Source organism: Crinia signifera, chromosome 5 (assembly GCF_055691185.1).
Source record: "Crinia signifera chromosome 5, ASM5569118v1, whole genome shotgun sequence".
NCBI lineage: Eukaryota > Metazoa > Chordata > Amphibia > Anura > Myobatrachidae > Crinia > Crinia signifera.
In genome coordinates, this window is record NC_139221.1 from 209886762 (window position 1) to 209901177 (window position 14416).

The 14416-nt window shown below is 45.1% G+C and overlaps 2 protein-coding genes across 4 annotated transcripts in view; both read left to right on the forward strand.

Annotated features, from left to right (window-relative positions):
- The window catches only part of AOAH (acyloxyacyl hydrolase), a 171661-nt gene that overhangs the window by 124187 nt on the left and 33058 nt on the right, over positions 1–14416 (forward strand). The gene's annotated exons all lie outside the window — the stretch shown is intronic.
- Positions 10525–12698, forward strand: LOC146080818 (uncharacterized). Its single transcript, XM_083188484.1, has 2 exons — positions 10525–10590; positions 11313–12698. The coding sequence occupies exon 2, from the start codon at positions 11314–11316 to the stop codon at positions 12250–12252; it is 939 nt and encodes a 312-aa protein (XP_083044610.1). The 5' UTR covers positions 10525–10590; position 11313; the 3' UTR covers positions 12253–12698.

Here is a 14416-nt window from a genome sequence, read left to right on the forward strand (position 1 = left end):
AAACGTGCAAAAGCATTTTGATCTGAGTCAACATCTTCTGTTCTGGCAAGAGGCCTGAAGCTTCACTTTTTTGGTGAAAATGACGAAAACTATGAAGATGCTCCAATCTAGTTAAAATTATGTCAGGATGTCTTAGAGTGGTTCATTAATATACTTTAGCATAGTAAAAGAGAGTATGAGATTGTCCTAGTGCAAAGTGAATGACTTTGGTGGGAGAAAAAATCCCTAATAATTGACCCATTTTCATGGTCACAATTGTGAATATTGTGTGTTTTCTCCTGAACGTGTTTATAATAGAAGAAGCACAAATACTCTAAATGGAATTTCGGTGACACTGTGTGAAATATAACACTGCATAATAGCCCTTAATCAGAGCTGATCCCAGTACAAATTTGTTCTCAAAATGGGCAAAACAAATGCTGCATTGCAGGTGGGGCAGATGTAAAGTGCTGAGAGAGTTAAATTTGGGTGGGGTGTGTTGAAACTGAAATCTAAATTACAGTGTAAAAATAATGCAGCCGGTATTTACCTTGCACAGAAACAAAATAACTCACACAAATCTAAAGGTGGCCATACATCTACAGATCGATTGTCAGATTTGGGCCGGTTGGAACAAACACCTGGTAATATCTGAATGACAGTTTTTCAGCATTTCAAAGCAAATGGTCAACTGTCATTTGCTCTCATATTTTACCAGGATTTTGTTCCAACCAGACAGATCGGACAATAAATCTGTAGATGTATGACCACCTTAAATCTCTCTGCACATGTTACATCTGCCCCACCTGCAGTCCAGCATTTTTTTGCCCATTTTGAGAACAAATTTGTACTGCGATCAGGTCTGATTAAGGGCCATTATGCAGTGTTATATTTCACACAGTGTCACTGAAATGCATGAAATTGGATTTATGCTGCTCTCTTTGCAGTGCATATACAAAGATAGACAATCCTGTGTATATAAATAAGAAATAACTGTTGCAGTCTGTTATTGAAAAACAGTAACTGTTACAATAAGTTTTACAAGTAACAGTGTGAACTGTCTAATGTATCATTTTACATATCACTTCTGTTTATTGTTGCATCCCCTATACTGGGAACATGATTGGGCTGCATTACAGCATATAATTATGCTAAAGATAAGCCAATATATTAACTGTTAAATACGTTGAAGTGTATTATGATGTAATAAATTGTAAGCTTGCAGCAGGGCCCTCTAACCCCCAAGTCTGTCTGTCATTACCCAGTTTGTTTTATCACTGTCTACTATTGTAAAGCGTAAAGGAATCTGCTGAGCTATATAAGAAACTGTAAATAAATAAATAAATAAATAAACAAATACATCTAATGTTTAGGGGAAAAAAAACAAGAACATTGATTCAAAAAATAACAGGTTAATCATTCTATGAGTGGTGTCCAGCAGTACATATATGCCAATCACTGTGTTCATTTCTAGGCAGCAGGGCCATCTTAACAGCAGTGTGGGCACCTGGGCAAAGCAATGCACTGGGGCCCTTACCAATTCTCCCCTCCTAGGGGTGGGGGGTGGTATCAGCAGCAGCTTTGATGTCCCACGGGTGGCAGGGGGTGCTCTATCTTCCATTCAACATGTAGGACCTGGAGCAGTAAATTCTGCTAATTACTCCTTTACTGCACAAGTGGTGGGAGGGTGAACACTAACAGGTGGAAGGGGGCACTGAGCTGTATGAAGGGGTGTGGTATGGGACTCCGACAGTCGGGATCCCGACAGTCATTATCCCGACGTTGGGATCCCGACTGCCCGGAGTCAGACAGCATGGCGAGTGCCAAAAAGCCCCTTGCGGGCTCGCTGCGCTCGCCACGCTGCGGTGGCTCGCTCTATTCTCGTGGACCCCATCTCTATTTTCCCTCGTGGACCCCCACGAGGGAAAATAGCGGGTGGCCGTCGGTCACCCGGCTGCCGGCGTTTTGACAGTCGGGATGACGACGTCGGGTAAATGACTGTCGGGAACCCATCCGGCACCCGTATGAAGGGTCCCTTGTAAATGACTTCCAGGGAGGTAGGGGGTGTTTTATACACAGGGGACGGTTGGATAATGGAGTGGGATTCGTCATTTTCCGGTGGAAGGGCAGCTTGTTTGACTGCAGATATCGCCATGATCTGGAAATAGATTTCTTAGCCTAGTATAAAGACCTAGAGTCACAACTTTCAAGAGGTGCTGGGGTCTTGGGGATCAGAGATCAGGAGCCAGAGCAATCCATTGACAAAAATATAAAACTACACCAGACATTTGGAGCTGGAGCAGGGACCGGCTGCTTGAAGGCTGATATCTCTGGTTCTGGGCATAATAGAGACAAGCCGCTAGTGTCAGAGAGAACCTGAGAAATATGACTGGAAATTGTAATTAACAGGTCGGATGTGGACTGCTGCTTTGAAGTTGGATATCTGCAGTTCCCCAGGGCCGATTTTCAAAATTCTGGTATCCCTGGAAAAAGGGGATCCTCAGCTATCCAGATAGAGCCCTTATATGTCTGGGGCCCCTGGGCAAGTGCCCATTAAGCCCATACAAAAAGACGGCCCTGCTAGGCAGGATTGATCAGCAATACTTATTACAGCATAATGCACTTTAATGTATTTAACTGTTAATATATTGGCTTATCTTTGGCAAAATTATATGCTGTAATGCAGCTGCCGGTGGGGCAGATGTAACATGTGCAGAGGGAGTTAATGTGGCCATACATCTACAGATTTATTGTCCGATCTGTCTGTTTGGAACAAAATACTGGTAATGGATGCTTTGAAATGCTGATACTTTGCTTTGAAATGCTGGAAAACTGCCAAAAACTGTCATTCAGATATTACCAGGTATTTGTTCCAACCAGCCAGATCTGACAATCGCTCTGTAGATGTATGGCCACCTTTAGATTTGTGATGCGTTATTTTGTTTCTGTGCAGGGTAAATACCTGCTGCATTATTTTTACACTGCAATTTAGATTTCAGTTTCAACCCACCCAAATTTAACTCTCTCCGCACGTTTCATCTGCCCCACCTGCAATGCAGCATTTGTTTTGCCCATTTTGAAAACAAATTTGTACTGTGATCAGGTCTGATTAAGGGCTATTATGCAGTGTTATATTTCCCACAGTGTCACTGAAATTCCATTTAGAGTATTTGTGCTTCTTCTATTATAAACACGTTCAGGAGAAAACACACAAGATTCACAATTGTGACCATGAAAATGGGTCAATTATTAGGGATTTTTTCTCCCGCCAGTCATTCACTTTGCACTAGGACAAGCTCGTACTGTTTTTTACTATGCTAAAGTATATTAATGAACCACTCTAAGACATCCTGACATAATTATAACTAGATCGGAGCATCTTCATAGGTTTCGTCATTTTCACCTAAAAAGTGAAACTTTAGGCCTCTTGCCAGAACAGAAGATGTTGACTCAGATCAAAATGCTTTTGCACGTTTCTTATTCAGGTCAAGTCACAACTTTCCCACACTAGCCGATTTTGAATTTCTCAATTTCAGTTTTTTCACTCCGCCCTACTGCATATATCTGGCCGGGCACTCGGACATATTATCTTATTCACTCTAGCTGTCTGCTCCACATTCGATCCATAAGACGCACATAGTTTTTCTCCCACATTTTGTGGGAGAAAAAGTGCATCTTATGGTCCGGAAAATACGGTATCTTAGATTGTTTATCTGTTATTTGTTGCAACCCGGCACACAAACACCTATAAACATAACTAGTCAGTGTCTCATTACTAGAGACAGGATTATATACATTTGCATATTTTGCCCATTCTCACTGGTTATTGCATATTTTACCTAAAATCTAGTGATGGTGCATATTTTAGGCCCTGTCCTCTTCCCACCCGCGAGTCACAGCACTGCTTTGCCCTGCTGCTGCTGGCCAGGTAGTGGTAGAGTGTGCAGGCTGGGGCAATATGTGCGCAGTGTGGGGAACCTTGGATGTACACTATGTCTAACACTGCTCTAGTCTGCCAATCCATTTTGATAAAAGTCAGTCGGGGCGGATGCCATTACGAAGCTCCTAAACCTTTGCCTGCCCCTGGCCTGGGACTTTACACCAAGAGTCAGACTTCTGCAGCAGAGGAGGCAGGCGGAAGGGTTGTGACATCACACGGCGCTGAGGAAATGCCGTGTCACAGTGAGTATGCGGCGCAGGGAGGAAGCCTTCCACTGCGTCGCCCTCACACGCTATGCTGACATTTTATCCATCAGCGCTGGAGATGATGGTCCGTGTAGTTGATGCAAGGAGGGAAAAAATAATGGCCCTTATTCAGATCTGATCACAGTACACCTTTGTTCTCAAAATGGGCAAAACCATGTGCACTGCAGGTGGGGCAGATGTAACATGTGCAGAGAGAGTTAAATTTGGGTGGTGTGTGTTGAAACTGAAATGTAAATTGCAAAGTAAAAATAATGCAGCCAGTATTTACCTTGGACAGAAACAAAATAACCCACCCAAATTTAACTCTCTCTGCACATGTTACATCTGCCCCACCTGCAGTGCACCTAGTTTTGCCCATTTTGAGAACAAATTTGTTCTGCGATCAGATCTGAATAAGGGCCACTGTGTACAGCACTAGACATCTGCAGAGGCTGTGGGCCTATTTTTGAGGTTTATTTGCAACTAATTGTGTGCTGATTTTTAAATAAATAAGTTAAAAATGGCTTTTTTTATTATTTAATGTAGCATATTTTAACACTTTCAAGCAAATTTTAAGTATTTTTCATTCATATTTGCATGCATATTTCAAGCTTTTTATGTTGCATATAATCCTTTCTCTACTCATGACGTTCCATCTTGTTAGTATCTGATGTAAAGATCAGCCTTCTACAGGGTGAACGGTGTGCTTATTGTATTTAAATAATTAATATTAATTGTTTTACATTGTTACTCAATTGTTTACAATAACAGTAGAAATAAAAGTCACAAATTGCATATAAACTTTGGTATTTATATTTTATTATTGAAAGTTTATGTTCAAGCATCAGATAGATCTGTATATTTTCTAAGCTGGAAAATGCAGCTTTCTAAAGGTTTTAAAATCTCCCATCATGACCCCATCAGGTTTTAAAATGAGAAACACAATTCCACTGTCACATAGGAGCACTTGCAAGGGCTATGTAGCATATTCCAGTTAAATTATGCTAATCCAATTAAATTGGTGGGACAGATACACAAAATCGGTACTTGTTTCCTAGCACGGCCACACCGATAGCAATCTTGAGAGTCTTGAGCATCGCGTCGCATCGGTGGTTTTTTTGTATGGTAACGATGCTCCCGACCGATAAGATACCCCCGATATAGTTATGTACTCACGATGTTTTTTTTTCGCGTCGGTTTTCATATCGGCATCTTGTTGATTGAGTCGTGGCCCTTTTAATTGTATACCCCCGACCGACGCGATACTACCGATTTACTTCTTTTCTCACGATCTCTCTATTAAATCGCGTCGGTCGCGTCGCATGTTTAAGTTAAACCCCCCAATGCTCACGATGCACACGATTTTCATCTGTCCCATTGGCCCAACGATTTTCCCGCTGTTTAGGCCCATTTTAATAGGCCCAATTAATCTATATAGTCCGACCCCCTATAAAATCTACCTAGTAACATATGTTTTAATGTGTTGGAGTGTGTGTTTCTATGTCAATATGAAATCTTCCCTCTGTAATCTGCTGAGTTACAGCATCAATGTCAATATTTATTGTGATAGTCCGGCCCCTTACTTTGACAGCCCCTTCTGTTCTTTTTTCCCCTACTGCCTTTGTGGGTTTGTCTCGGTAGGAGTGAGACGTGTATTCAGTTGCTGGTGATTTCTTGGCTGATTGATCCTTTGCTGGTGATATCTCCCTGATTGATCTTGTGCTTTGAATACTATTTGCTGTTGTTCGTGAGCCTTGTGCTGCGGATTGCTGCTGTTCCAGTGGATTATTGCTGATCCTGATTATTCTGCGATTGATTTCTGCTGATCCTGACCCTGAGCCGTGCTGATCGTTAGTCCTGAGCTGTGGATTGGTCTGCTGTGGAGTGCTCTGTGGGTGATTTCAAGACCTCTGAGATGGCTGAGGTGAATATGTTCTCACTGCCTACAAGTGAGGAGGAGGCAGTGGCGTTTCTGCAGCGCCATCATCTGCTGCCATCAGAGGCTACATGCGACAATGGTCATCCGATGCGGCTGAATTTGAAGGAGACCATGTGGCGCTGTAACGTGAGGGACTGCCGTTTGAAGAGGAGTCTGAGAGCAGGACTGTTCTTTCCTGGCTGTCGTTTGCCTTTCGCTACGCTGGTCCGCTTCATATTTTCCTGGGTGCAGGAATATACCAGCATTGACTACTGCGAGAAGAATTTGTCCCTCTCTAAGAAGACGGCTGTCCTGTACAACAAGTATATGAGGGAGGCCTGCCTGCTGGACCTCATGGCGCAGCCGCAGCGCCGGATCGGAGGTCCCGGCATGATTGTCGAGGTGGATGAGACCCTCTTCGTCAAAAGGCAAGCCAATGTTGGCCGAGTACTGCCCCAGCAATGGGTATTTGGTGGCATATGCAGAGAAACTGGCCAATGTTTCGCCACCAAGGTTGCCACTCGGGACGCCAACACCCTCATGCAAGCTATCCTGCAGTTTGTGGAGCCGGGCTCTCATGTGTACACTGACTGCTGGAGAGCCTACAGTACAGCCCAGCTGAATGCTGCAGGATATGAACATGCCCAGGTCAATCACCGTTATAACTTTGTAGACCCTACAACAGGGGTACATACCCAGAATGTTGAACGGATGTGGGGGGCATGTAAGTGGCGGAATAAACGCCACAGGGGCACCGCCAGGCATATGCTCCAGAGCTATCTGGAGGAGTTCATGTGGCGGAAGAGCCTGGGACAAGAGAATCCTTTTGCCCGCATACTAATTGCCCTGACTTTATTGCCCAAGGACTCTTGAGATTTACCCCCATTTCTGTGTCCCCCATTAATGCTGATGTCATATGTTTTGTTTGCCATTGAAGTTTTTCTATTTTCAATTCCAAAGTAAATTTTCAAAAATGCTTTTAAAACACTTGTGTTTCTTGTCTCAGGTGAATGATTTGTGATGGATGAATGCTATGGAGTCACACCACCACTATCCAAATAATTTTTGGAGCGCGGTGAGTGTAGTGGAGTACTAAGTTAAAATCGTGGTAAGCGCAGCAAACCCCAAGAAGCCTGTGTGGGTTATTAACATTATAATTGTCATAGGCTTCTGGGGCTTGGGGCCCTCACCATGGTTTGGACACAGAGAACCACTTTTTTTAAGCATACTAAGCATGCTCAACTTTAAGTTGACATGTTTAGTCGACATGTCAACATGATACACATGTTGACATGTTTAAAAGCATATCGCGTCGGCCGCAATGTACTGTGAGCTTAACAGCTCAATGCTGCCGACCGACGTGACATGTACTTGATTAAGCACTATATAGTGCTTAATCAAGATCTTAACATGTCCGTCGCGTCGGGGCCGTTTTACAACGGCTCCGAGCGACAAGACCGATCAGTATAAGCACTATACAGTGCTTAATACTGTTCTTAACATGTCCGTCGCGTCGGGAACATTTTACAATGGCTCCGACCGACGCGACCGATCAGTATAAGCACTATACAGTGCTTAATACTGTTCTTAACATGTCCGTCGCGTCGGGAGCATTTTACAATGGCTCCGACCGACGCGACCGATCAATTTTGAAGTAACTCCCTGTATTACGCGCGGTATTACGCGCTACACCGTCAATGTACAAAGAAATATCGCGTCGGTCGGTCTTATGCATTGTCGTGAGCGTAACATCACCGCCCGACCGACGCGATTTTTCTGCCTGCCGGAAAAAACGCGCCAAAAGCACTCTGGGGAAGGACATCAGCAGCCATTTTGATGCTAATCAGTGAGAGCACTACGCAGCAGCTGTGTCTGTCTCCCTGCCCCTGCACAAAACAGTAAGTAGATTTACAGACTTACTGAGCATAGGTGGGCCTTTGGGTTTGTGAACAATATATACAGGGTTAGAAGGGTGGGGGTGGGGGGGGGATTTGGAGAGGTAGGGGTGCTTACTGTGGTTATACATGTGTCCTTCATATATCATTTGTTTGAGGATTAGGGGTTTATCATTGGCTGTATAGAGTGGATAATGCTTATGTTCAAGGGGTAGTGCTTATCTAAATAGCTATAAAGTGTTTATGTGCAGTAGTTAATGAAGTGTATGACTTTAGTGTCAAGGAAATAATGATAATATGGATAACACAGGTTTATGTGCAGAGAATATGTGCCTGGAAATGATGTACTGTGTGTTATAATACATACAAAATAGTCTGTTGTTTCTGATAGTAATGCATGGTGACATAGACTGTAATGATTTCTTGGTACATATTTGTTAAATAGAGCAGTTTGAGGTGTGTTGTGCTTGTTATTGAAATGGTGCAGCAGGCAGTATGCTGTGTCTACTTTATAGTAATTTGCATGTAAAGTGGTTGGTAATTGAAGTGTGAAATGGCCCCCACAATTGTTAACACCAGCCCCACTATCCACGTGAACCCGAAGCGTGGCGAGCGGCGGCGGTACGCGTCCTCCGACCTTTTCATGCCCTACTATCCACGTCGGCGTGGAGTTGAGAATATAATAGTGTGGCGAGCGCAGCGAGCCACCGAGCCCGAAGCGTGGCGAGCGCAGCGAGCCCCGCGAGGGGACGCGGATACCTTCACAGGTAAGCGCGTCCTCTCGCGGGCTTCACAGGTGTCCGTCGTGATGTGGACACCTGTGAAGCCCGCCAGGGGACGCGCTTACCTGTGAAGGTTTCCGCGTCCCCTCGCGGGGCTCGCTGCGCTCGCCACGCTTCGGGCTCGGTGGCTCGCTGCGCTCGCCACACTATTATATTCTCAACTCCACGCCGACGTGGATAGTAGGGCATGAAAAGGTCGGAGGACGCGTACCGCCGCCCCTCGCGGGGCTCGCTGCACTCGCCACGCTTCGGGTTCACGTGGATAGTGGGGGTGGATTTGAATGTCATTCCATTTTGATTATTGATGTTTTTTTTATCTGTTTTGTGGAATTGCAGTTGCGGTTATTGGTGAATTTGACCGACAAGATAGTTTGAATATTTTGGAAGGCAATTCTACCTTTGAACAGAATAATGTAAGTTGTGCTTAAATTGTGCTTCTAATAAATTTGTTAATGTACCTAAAATGACTTTTTTTCACAGTGTACCACCCCCACTATCCACGTGAACCCGAAGCGTGGCGAGCGCAGCGAGCCCCGCGAGGGGCGGCGGTACGCGTCCTCCGACCTTTTCATGCCCTACTATCCACGTCGGCGTGGAGTTGAGAATATAATAGTGTGGCGAGCGCAGCGAGCCACCGAGCCCGAAGCGTGGCGAGCGCAGCGAGCCCCGCGAGGGGACGCGGATACCTTCACAGGTAAGCGCGTCCTGTCGCGGCCTTCACAGGTGTCCGTGGTGATGTGGACACCTGTGAAGCCCGCCAGGGGACGCGCTTACCTGTGAAGGTATCCGCGTCCCCTCGCGGGGCTCGCTGCGCTCGCCACGCTTCGGGCTCGGTGGCTCGCTGCGCTCGCCACACTATTATATTCTCAACTCCACGCCGACGTGGATAGTAGGGCATGAAAAGGTCGGAGGACGCGTACCGCCGCCCCTCGCGGGGCTCGCTGCGCTCGCCACGCTTCGGGTTCACGTGGATAGTGGGGGTGGATTTGAATGTCATTCCATTTTGATTATTGATGTTTTTTTTATCTGTTTTGTGGAATTGCAGTTGCGGTTATCGGTGAATTTGACCGACAAGATATTTTGAATATTTTGGAAGGCAATTCTACCTTTGAACAGAATAATGTAAGTTGTGCTTAAATTGTGCTTCTAATAAATTTGTTAATGTACCTAAAATGACTTTTTTTCACAGTGTACCACCCCCACTATCCACGTGAACCCGAAGCGTGGCGAGCGCAGCGAGCCCCGCGAGGGGCGGCGGTACGCGTCCTCCGACCTTTTCATGCCCTACTATCCACGTCGGCGTGGAGTTGAGAATATAATAGTGTGGCGAGCGCAGCGAGCCACCGAGCCCGAAGCGTGGCGAGCGCAGCGAGCCCCGCGAGGGGACGCGGATACCTTCACAGGTAAGCGCGTCCTGTCGCGGCCTTCACAGGTGTCCGTGGTGATGTGGACACCTGTGAAGCCCGCCAGGGGACGCGCTTACCTGTGAAGGTATCCGCGTCCCCTCGCGGGGCTCGCTGCGCTCGCCACGCTTCGGGCTCGGTGGCTCGCTGCGCTCGCCACACTATTATATTCTCAACTCCACGCCGACGTGGATAGTAGGGCATGAAAAGGTCGGAGGACGCGTACCGCCGCCCCTCGCGGGGCTCGCTGCGCTCGCCACGCTTCGGGTTCACGTGGATAGTGGGGGTGGATTTGAATGTCATTCCATTTTGATTATTGATGTTTTTTTTATCTGTTTTGTGGAATTGCAGTTGCGGTTATCGGTGAATTTGACCGACAAGATATTTTGAATATTTTGGAAGGCAATTCTACCTTTGAACAGAATAATGTAAGTTGTGCTTAAATTGTGCTTCTAATAAATTTGTTAATGTACCTAAAATGACTTTTTTTCACAGTGTACCACCCCCACTATCCACGTGAACCCGAAGCGTGGCGAGCGCAGCGAGCCCCGCGAGGGGCGGCGGTACGCGTCCTCCGACCTTTTCATGCCCTACTATCCACGTCGGCGTGGAGTTGAGAATATAATAGTGTGGCGAGCGCAGCGAGCCACCGAGCCCGAAGCGTGGCGAGCGCAGCGAGCCCCGCGAGGGGACGCGGATACCTTCACAGGTAAGCGCGTCCCCTGGCGGGCTTCACAGGTGTCCGTGGTGATGTGGACACCTGTGAAGCCCGCCAGGGGACGCGCTTACCTGTGAAGGTATCCGCGTCCCCTCGCGGGGCTCGCTGCGCTTGCAACGCTTTGGGTGCGTGTGTATAGTGGAGGGACACAAATATATAATTACTTCTGTTGTCAAATGTGGTGTAAATTGCATTTATTATATCATATGCTATCAATATCTCAGATAAAATTTTTTTTTTTTGCGGATTGTATTTCAGTTTGATTGTGTTTTTTTGGCCGTTTAAGGGAATTAGTTTAAAACTCTTTTTTTTTTTTACACCTGCTACTGACTGAGGTAAATGTTTTTTTTTTTTTTGTAGTGTGTTAATGAATAACAGTGCAGTGCGTTCATTTTAATAGTGTAAACCTAATTTTTTTTTTTTTTTTTACAGAATGGCCCGTGAGGTTGATAGAAACGTCATGAAGAAGTTGATCGATCTCTACAAAGAGAATAGATGTCTGTGGCGAAAAGATCACATGGATTTTCACAACCAGGCAAAGAGGAATGAGGCCTTTGGGAAGATCTCGGCCTACGCTTTGAGACGTGTCCCTAATGCAGACGTCACGTGGGTCCGAAAGAAGTTCACTAATATGCGGACAGTGCTGGTGAAGGAGCACAATCGGGTCCAGCAGTCGCGGTCTTCAGGAACTGACCCTGCAGATGTGTACCAGCCAAAGTTGTGGTACTACGACCGTATGCTCTTTATTGTGGAGGAGCAAGGAAGGAGGGAAGCAGAGGGAACTGCTACGGATGAAGACTCTTCATCCACTGCACAGGAGAGTGCTGACGTAGTAGTTCCCTCTGAGTCGTCGCAGCAGGGTGAGTCGTTGTCGGAGGTGGCGCCTCCTGCGGTGGCGAGCACCTCATCAGCTCCCCCCAGGAGGCGTAGAAGGAGACGTGCGACAAGACCTGCTGCTACCGGCCAGGAATATTGCTGCCCATACAAGGAGGAAGCAGTAAACAATCCCTCAGATGACTGCAAAATGTTCACGAATCATGTGTGCGCAGAAATGCGAAAGTGGAAGGGATCAACGCAACACCACTTTAAGCGTGTGCTGTATGGCCTGATGTTGCAGGCAGCAGAGGATGATATCTGTGCTGACTGCAACGGAACGTCATGCCGCAATGCGCACAGACAGCCACCACGCCCACACCCACATCACCCCCCCATGTTCAGTGCGCCGGTTGCTCCTCCGCCTGCCCCTTACTATGCGCCGGGACCCCCTATGCCACCTCCCACTGATCCCTCGACTTTGCCTGGTGCTGTGTACTCCGCATTGCGGAATGTGCAGCCCTCCACCCCAGGCGAAGAGCGTTATTCAAATTATTAATTCGGCTAATTCGGCTAATTTGACTTTTAATTTATAATTTGGCAGCAATGTTCTTGTTTCTCTTCCTTTCTGAGTACTCTACAATAATGAGTTTTTAGTCATGTACTACAATTTTGGTTGGTGAACGTTGCAGTGCGGTCTTCCTGAATTTTGCGATGGCTGTACTAGTTTTGCTCCTTCACTAACCACTGTTCTGCATATTTGTAACTTCTTTCGGATTCATGTGATTGTTTGCATTAGTGGGCACTGTTTTGGAGTGTGCCGTGATCTTCCCACGCCTCATTTCAATTTGCCTGGTTGTGATAGCCAGGCATCTATTCTCTTTGTACTGATCGATCAACTTCTTCTGATTTTGTATTTTGTGTGTCGACATGATATTTAAATTGTTAAAAAATTAAAAATTAAAAAAAGAAAAAAAAAAACAAAAAAAAAAAAGACAAAAAACATAATATTTGTATTTATTGAGATTTTGTATTTTGTGTGTCGACATTCGTATTGTTTAAAAATAAAAAAAAATGAACCTAAAGAAAAATGTCAAAAAATATTTTAAAAATGACATTTAAATTGTTAAAAAAAAAAAAATTAAAAAAAGAAAAAAAAATAAAAAAAATAAAAGACAAAAAACATAATATTTGTATTTATTGATTGTTTTCTATGTAATGTAATAAAATATGTTTCATTAAAAAAAAAAAAAAGGAAAAAAATAATAAATTTTGAAATACGTTTAAAAAAAAGAAAGGTAAAAAAAATAACTTTTCAATAAAAGTGTTGAAATATATTATCATGTGTCGTGTTATTTATTATTTCGGGTGTAAATGTGTGTTTAAATTTGCGTCGCTCGCATCAGGGCCATTGAATAATGACATTCAGTGCTCCCGATGGGAACGATAGTTCAGGTGTAGTTTGAAATAGTGTGTAAATTGTAAATGGGTGTTTGCAATAAAACACATTTAATCGCTCGCGTCAGGGGTATTGAATACAGACATTCAGTGCTCCCGATGGGAGCGATAGTTCAGGTTTAGTTATAAATTGGGTGTAAACTGTAATTGTGGGTGTAAATGTGGGGTTCAATTGGAAGCAGCCATGTAAAACCATAAAATGGCTGCTTTTGATAAAAAAAATGTCGTAGCTCATGTCAGGGGCATTGAATAGTGACATTCAGTGCTCCCGATGGGACCGATAGTTGAGGTGGAGTAATGCTGGGTACACACCAGGACGACTAGGGCCCGATCAGCACAATCTAGATCCAATTCCGATCAATTGGATGTAGATTGTGTGTTGATTGGGCCCTTTTCTGACCTGGTGTGGAACGATTCCGATCCGATGCGCGGTCCCGCGGGTCGGTCGGTCGTTATTGAGCGGATCGGACCCGCTCACGGTGCACATCGTGAGCGGGTCGTGCCCTCCCGCGTCATCGTGAGCGCGTTGGACCAGACACTGACGACCCTGGTGTGTACCCCGCATTAAAAATAGGGTGCAACTTGTACATGTGGGTGTAAATGTGGGGTTGTTTTGTAAGCAGCCATGTACAACCATAAAATGGCTGCTTTTGATAAAAAAATCGCGTCGGTCGCGTCGGGGGCATTGAATACTGACATTTAGTGCTCACGATGGGACCGATATATGTTAAAACCCCCGATATCGGTGAATGCTTCAATTATCGCGTCGGTCGCGTCGGGGACAATAAATCCTGTCATTTAGTGTTCCCGATGGGACCGATATCTGGTAATCCACCCGATTTCAGGAAAATCTTCAATTATCGCGTCGGTCGTGTCGCGGTAATTGAAGCATGGTACACGATACACAGGATTAGCAAAAATCAAGAGAATCGCGTCCGTCGGGGGTGATCGCGGCCCTTAAAGTGCACTAAATAAGAGCCGCGACCGATCCCGATTGTGGCCGTGCTAGGAAACAAGTACCACAAAATCAACTGAGATTGTTTCATCGATTAGAAATGATAAAAATATACTTTTTATTAAATATACTATAGGTGGGGCAAATGTGAAGATAGATTTAAATTTGAGTGGGTTATGTATTTTCTGTGCAAAGTACAGTACACTGTAATTTATACTGCAGTTTGAACCCACCTCACCTAAATCTAAAATTCTCTGCACATGTTACAATTGCCCCACCTGTAGTGCAATATGGTTTTGCATTTCCAACA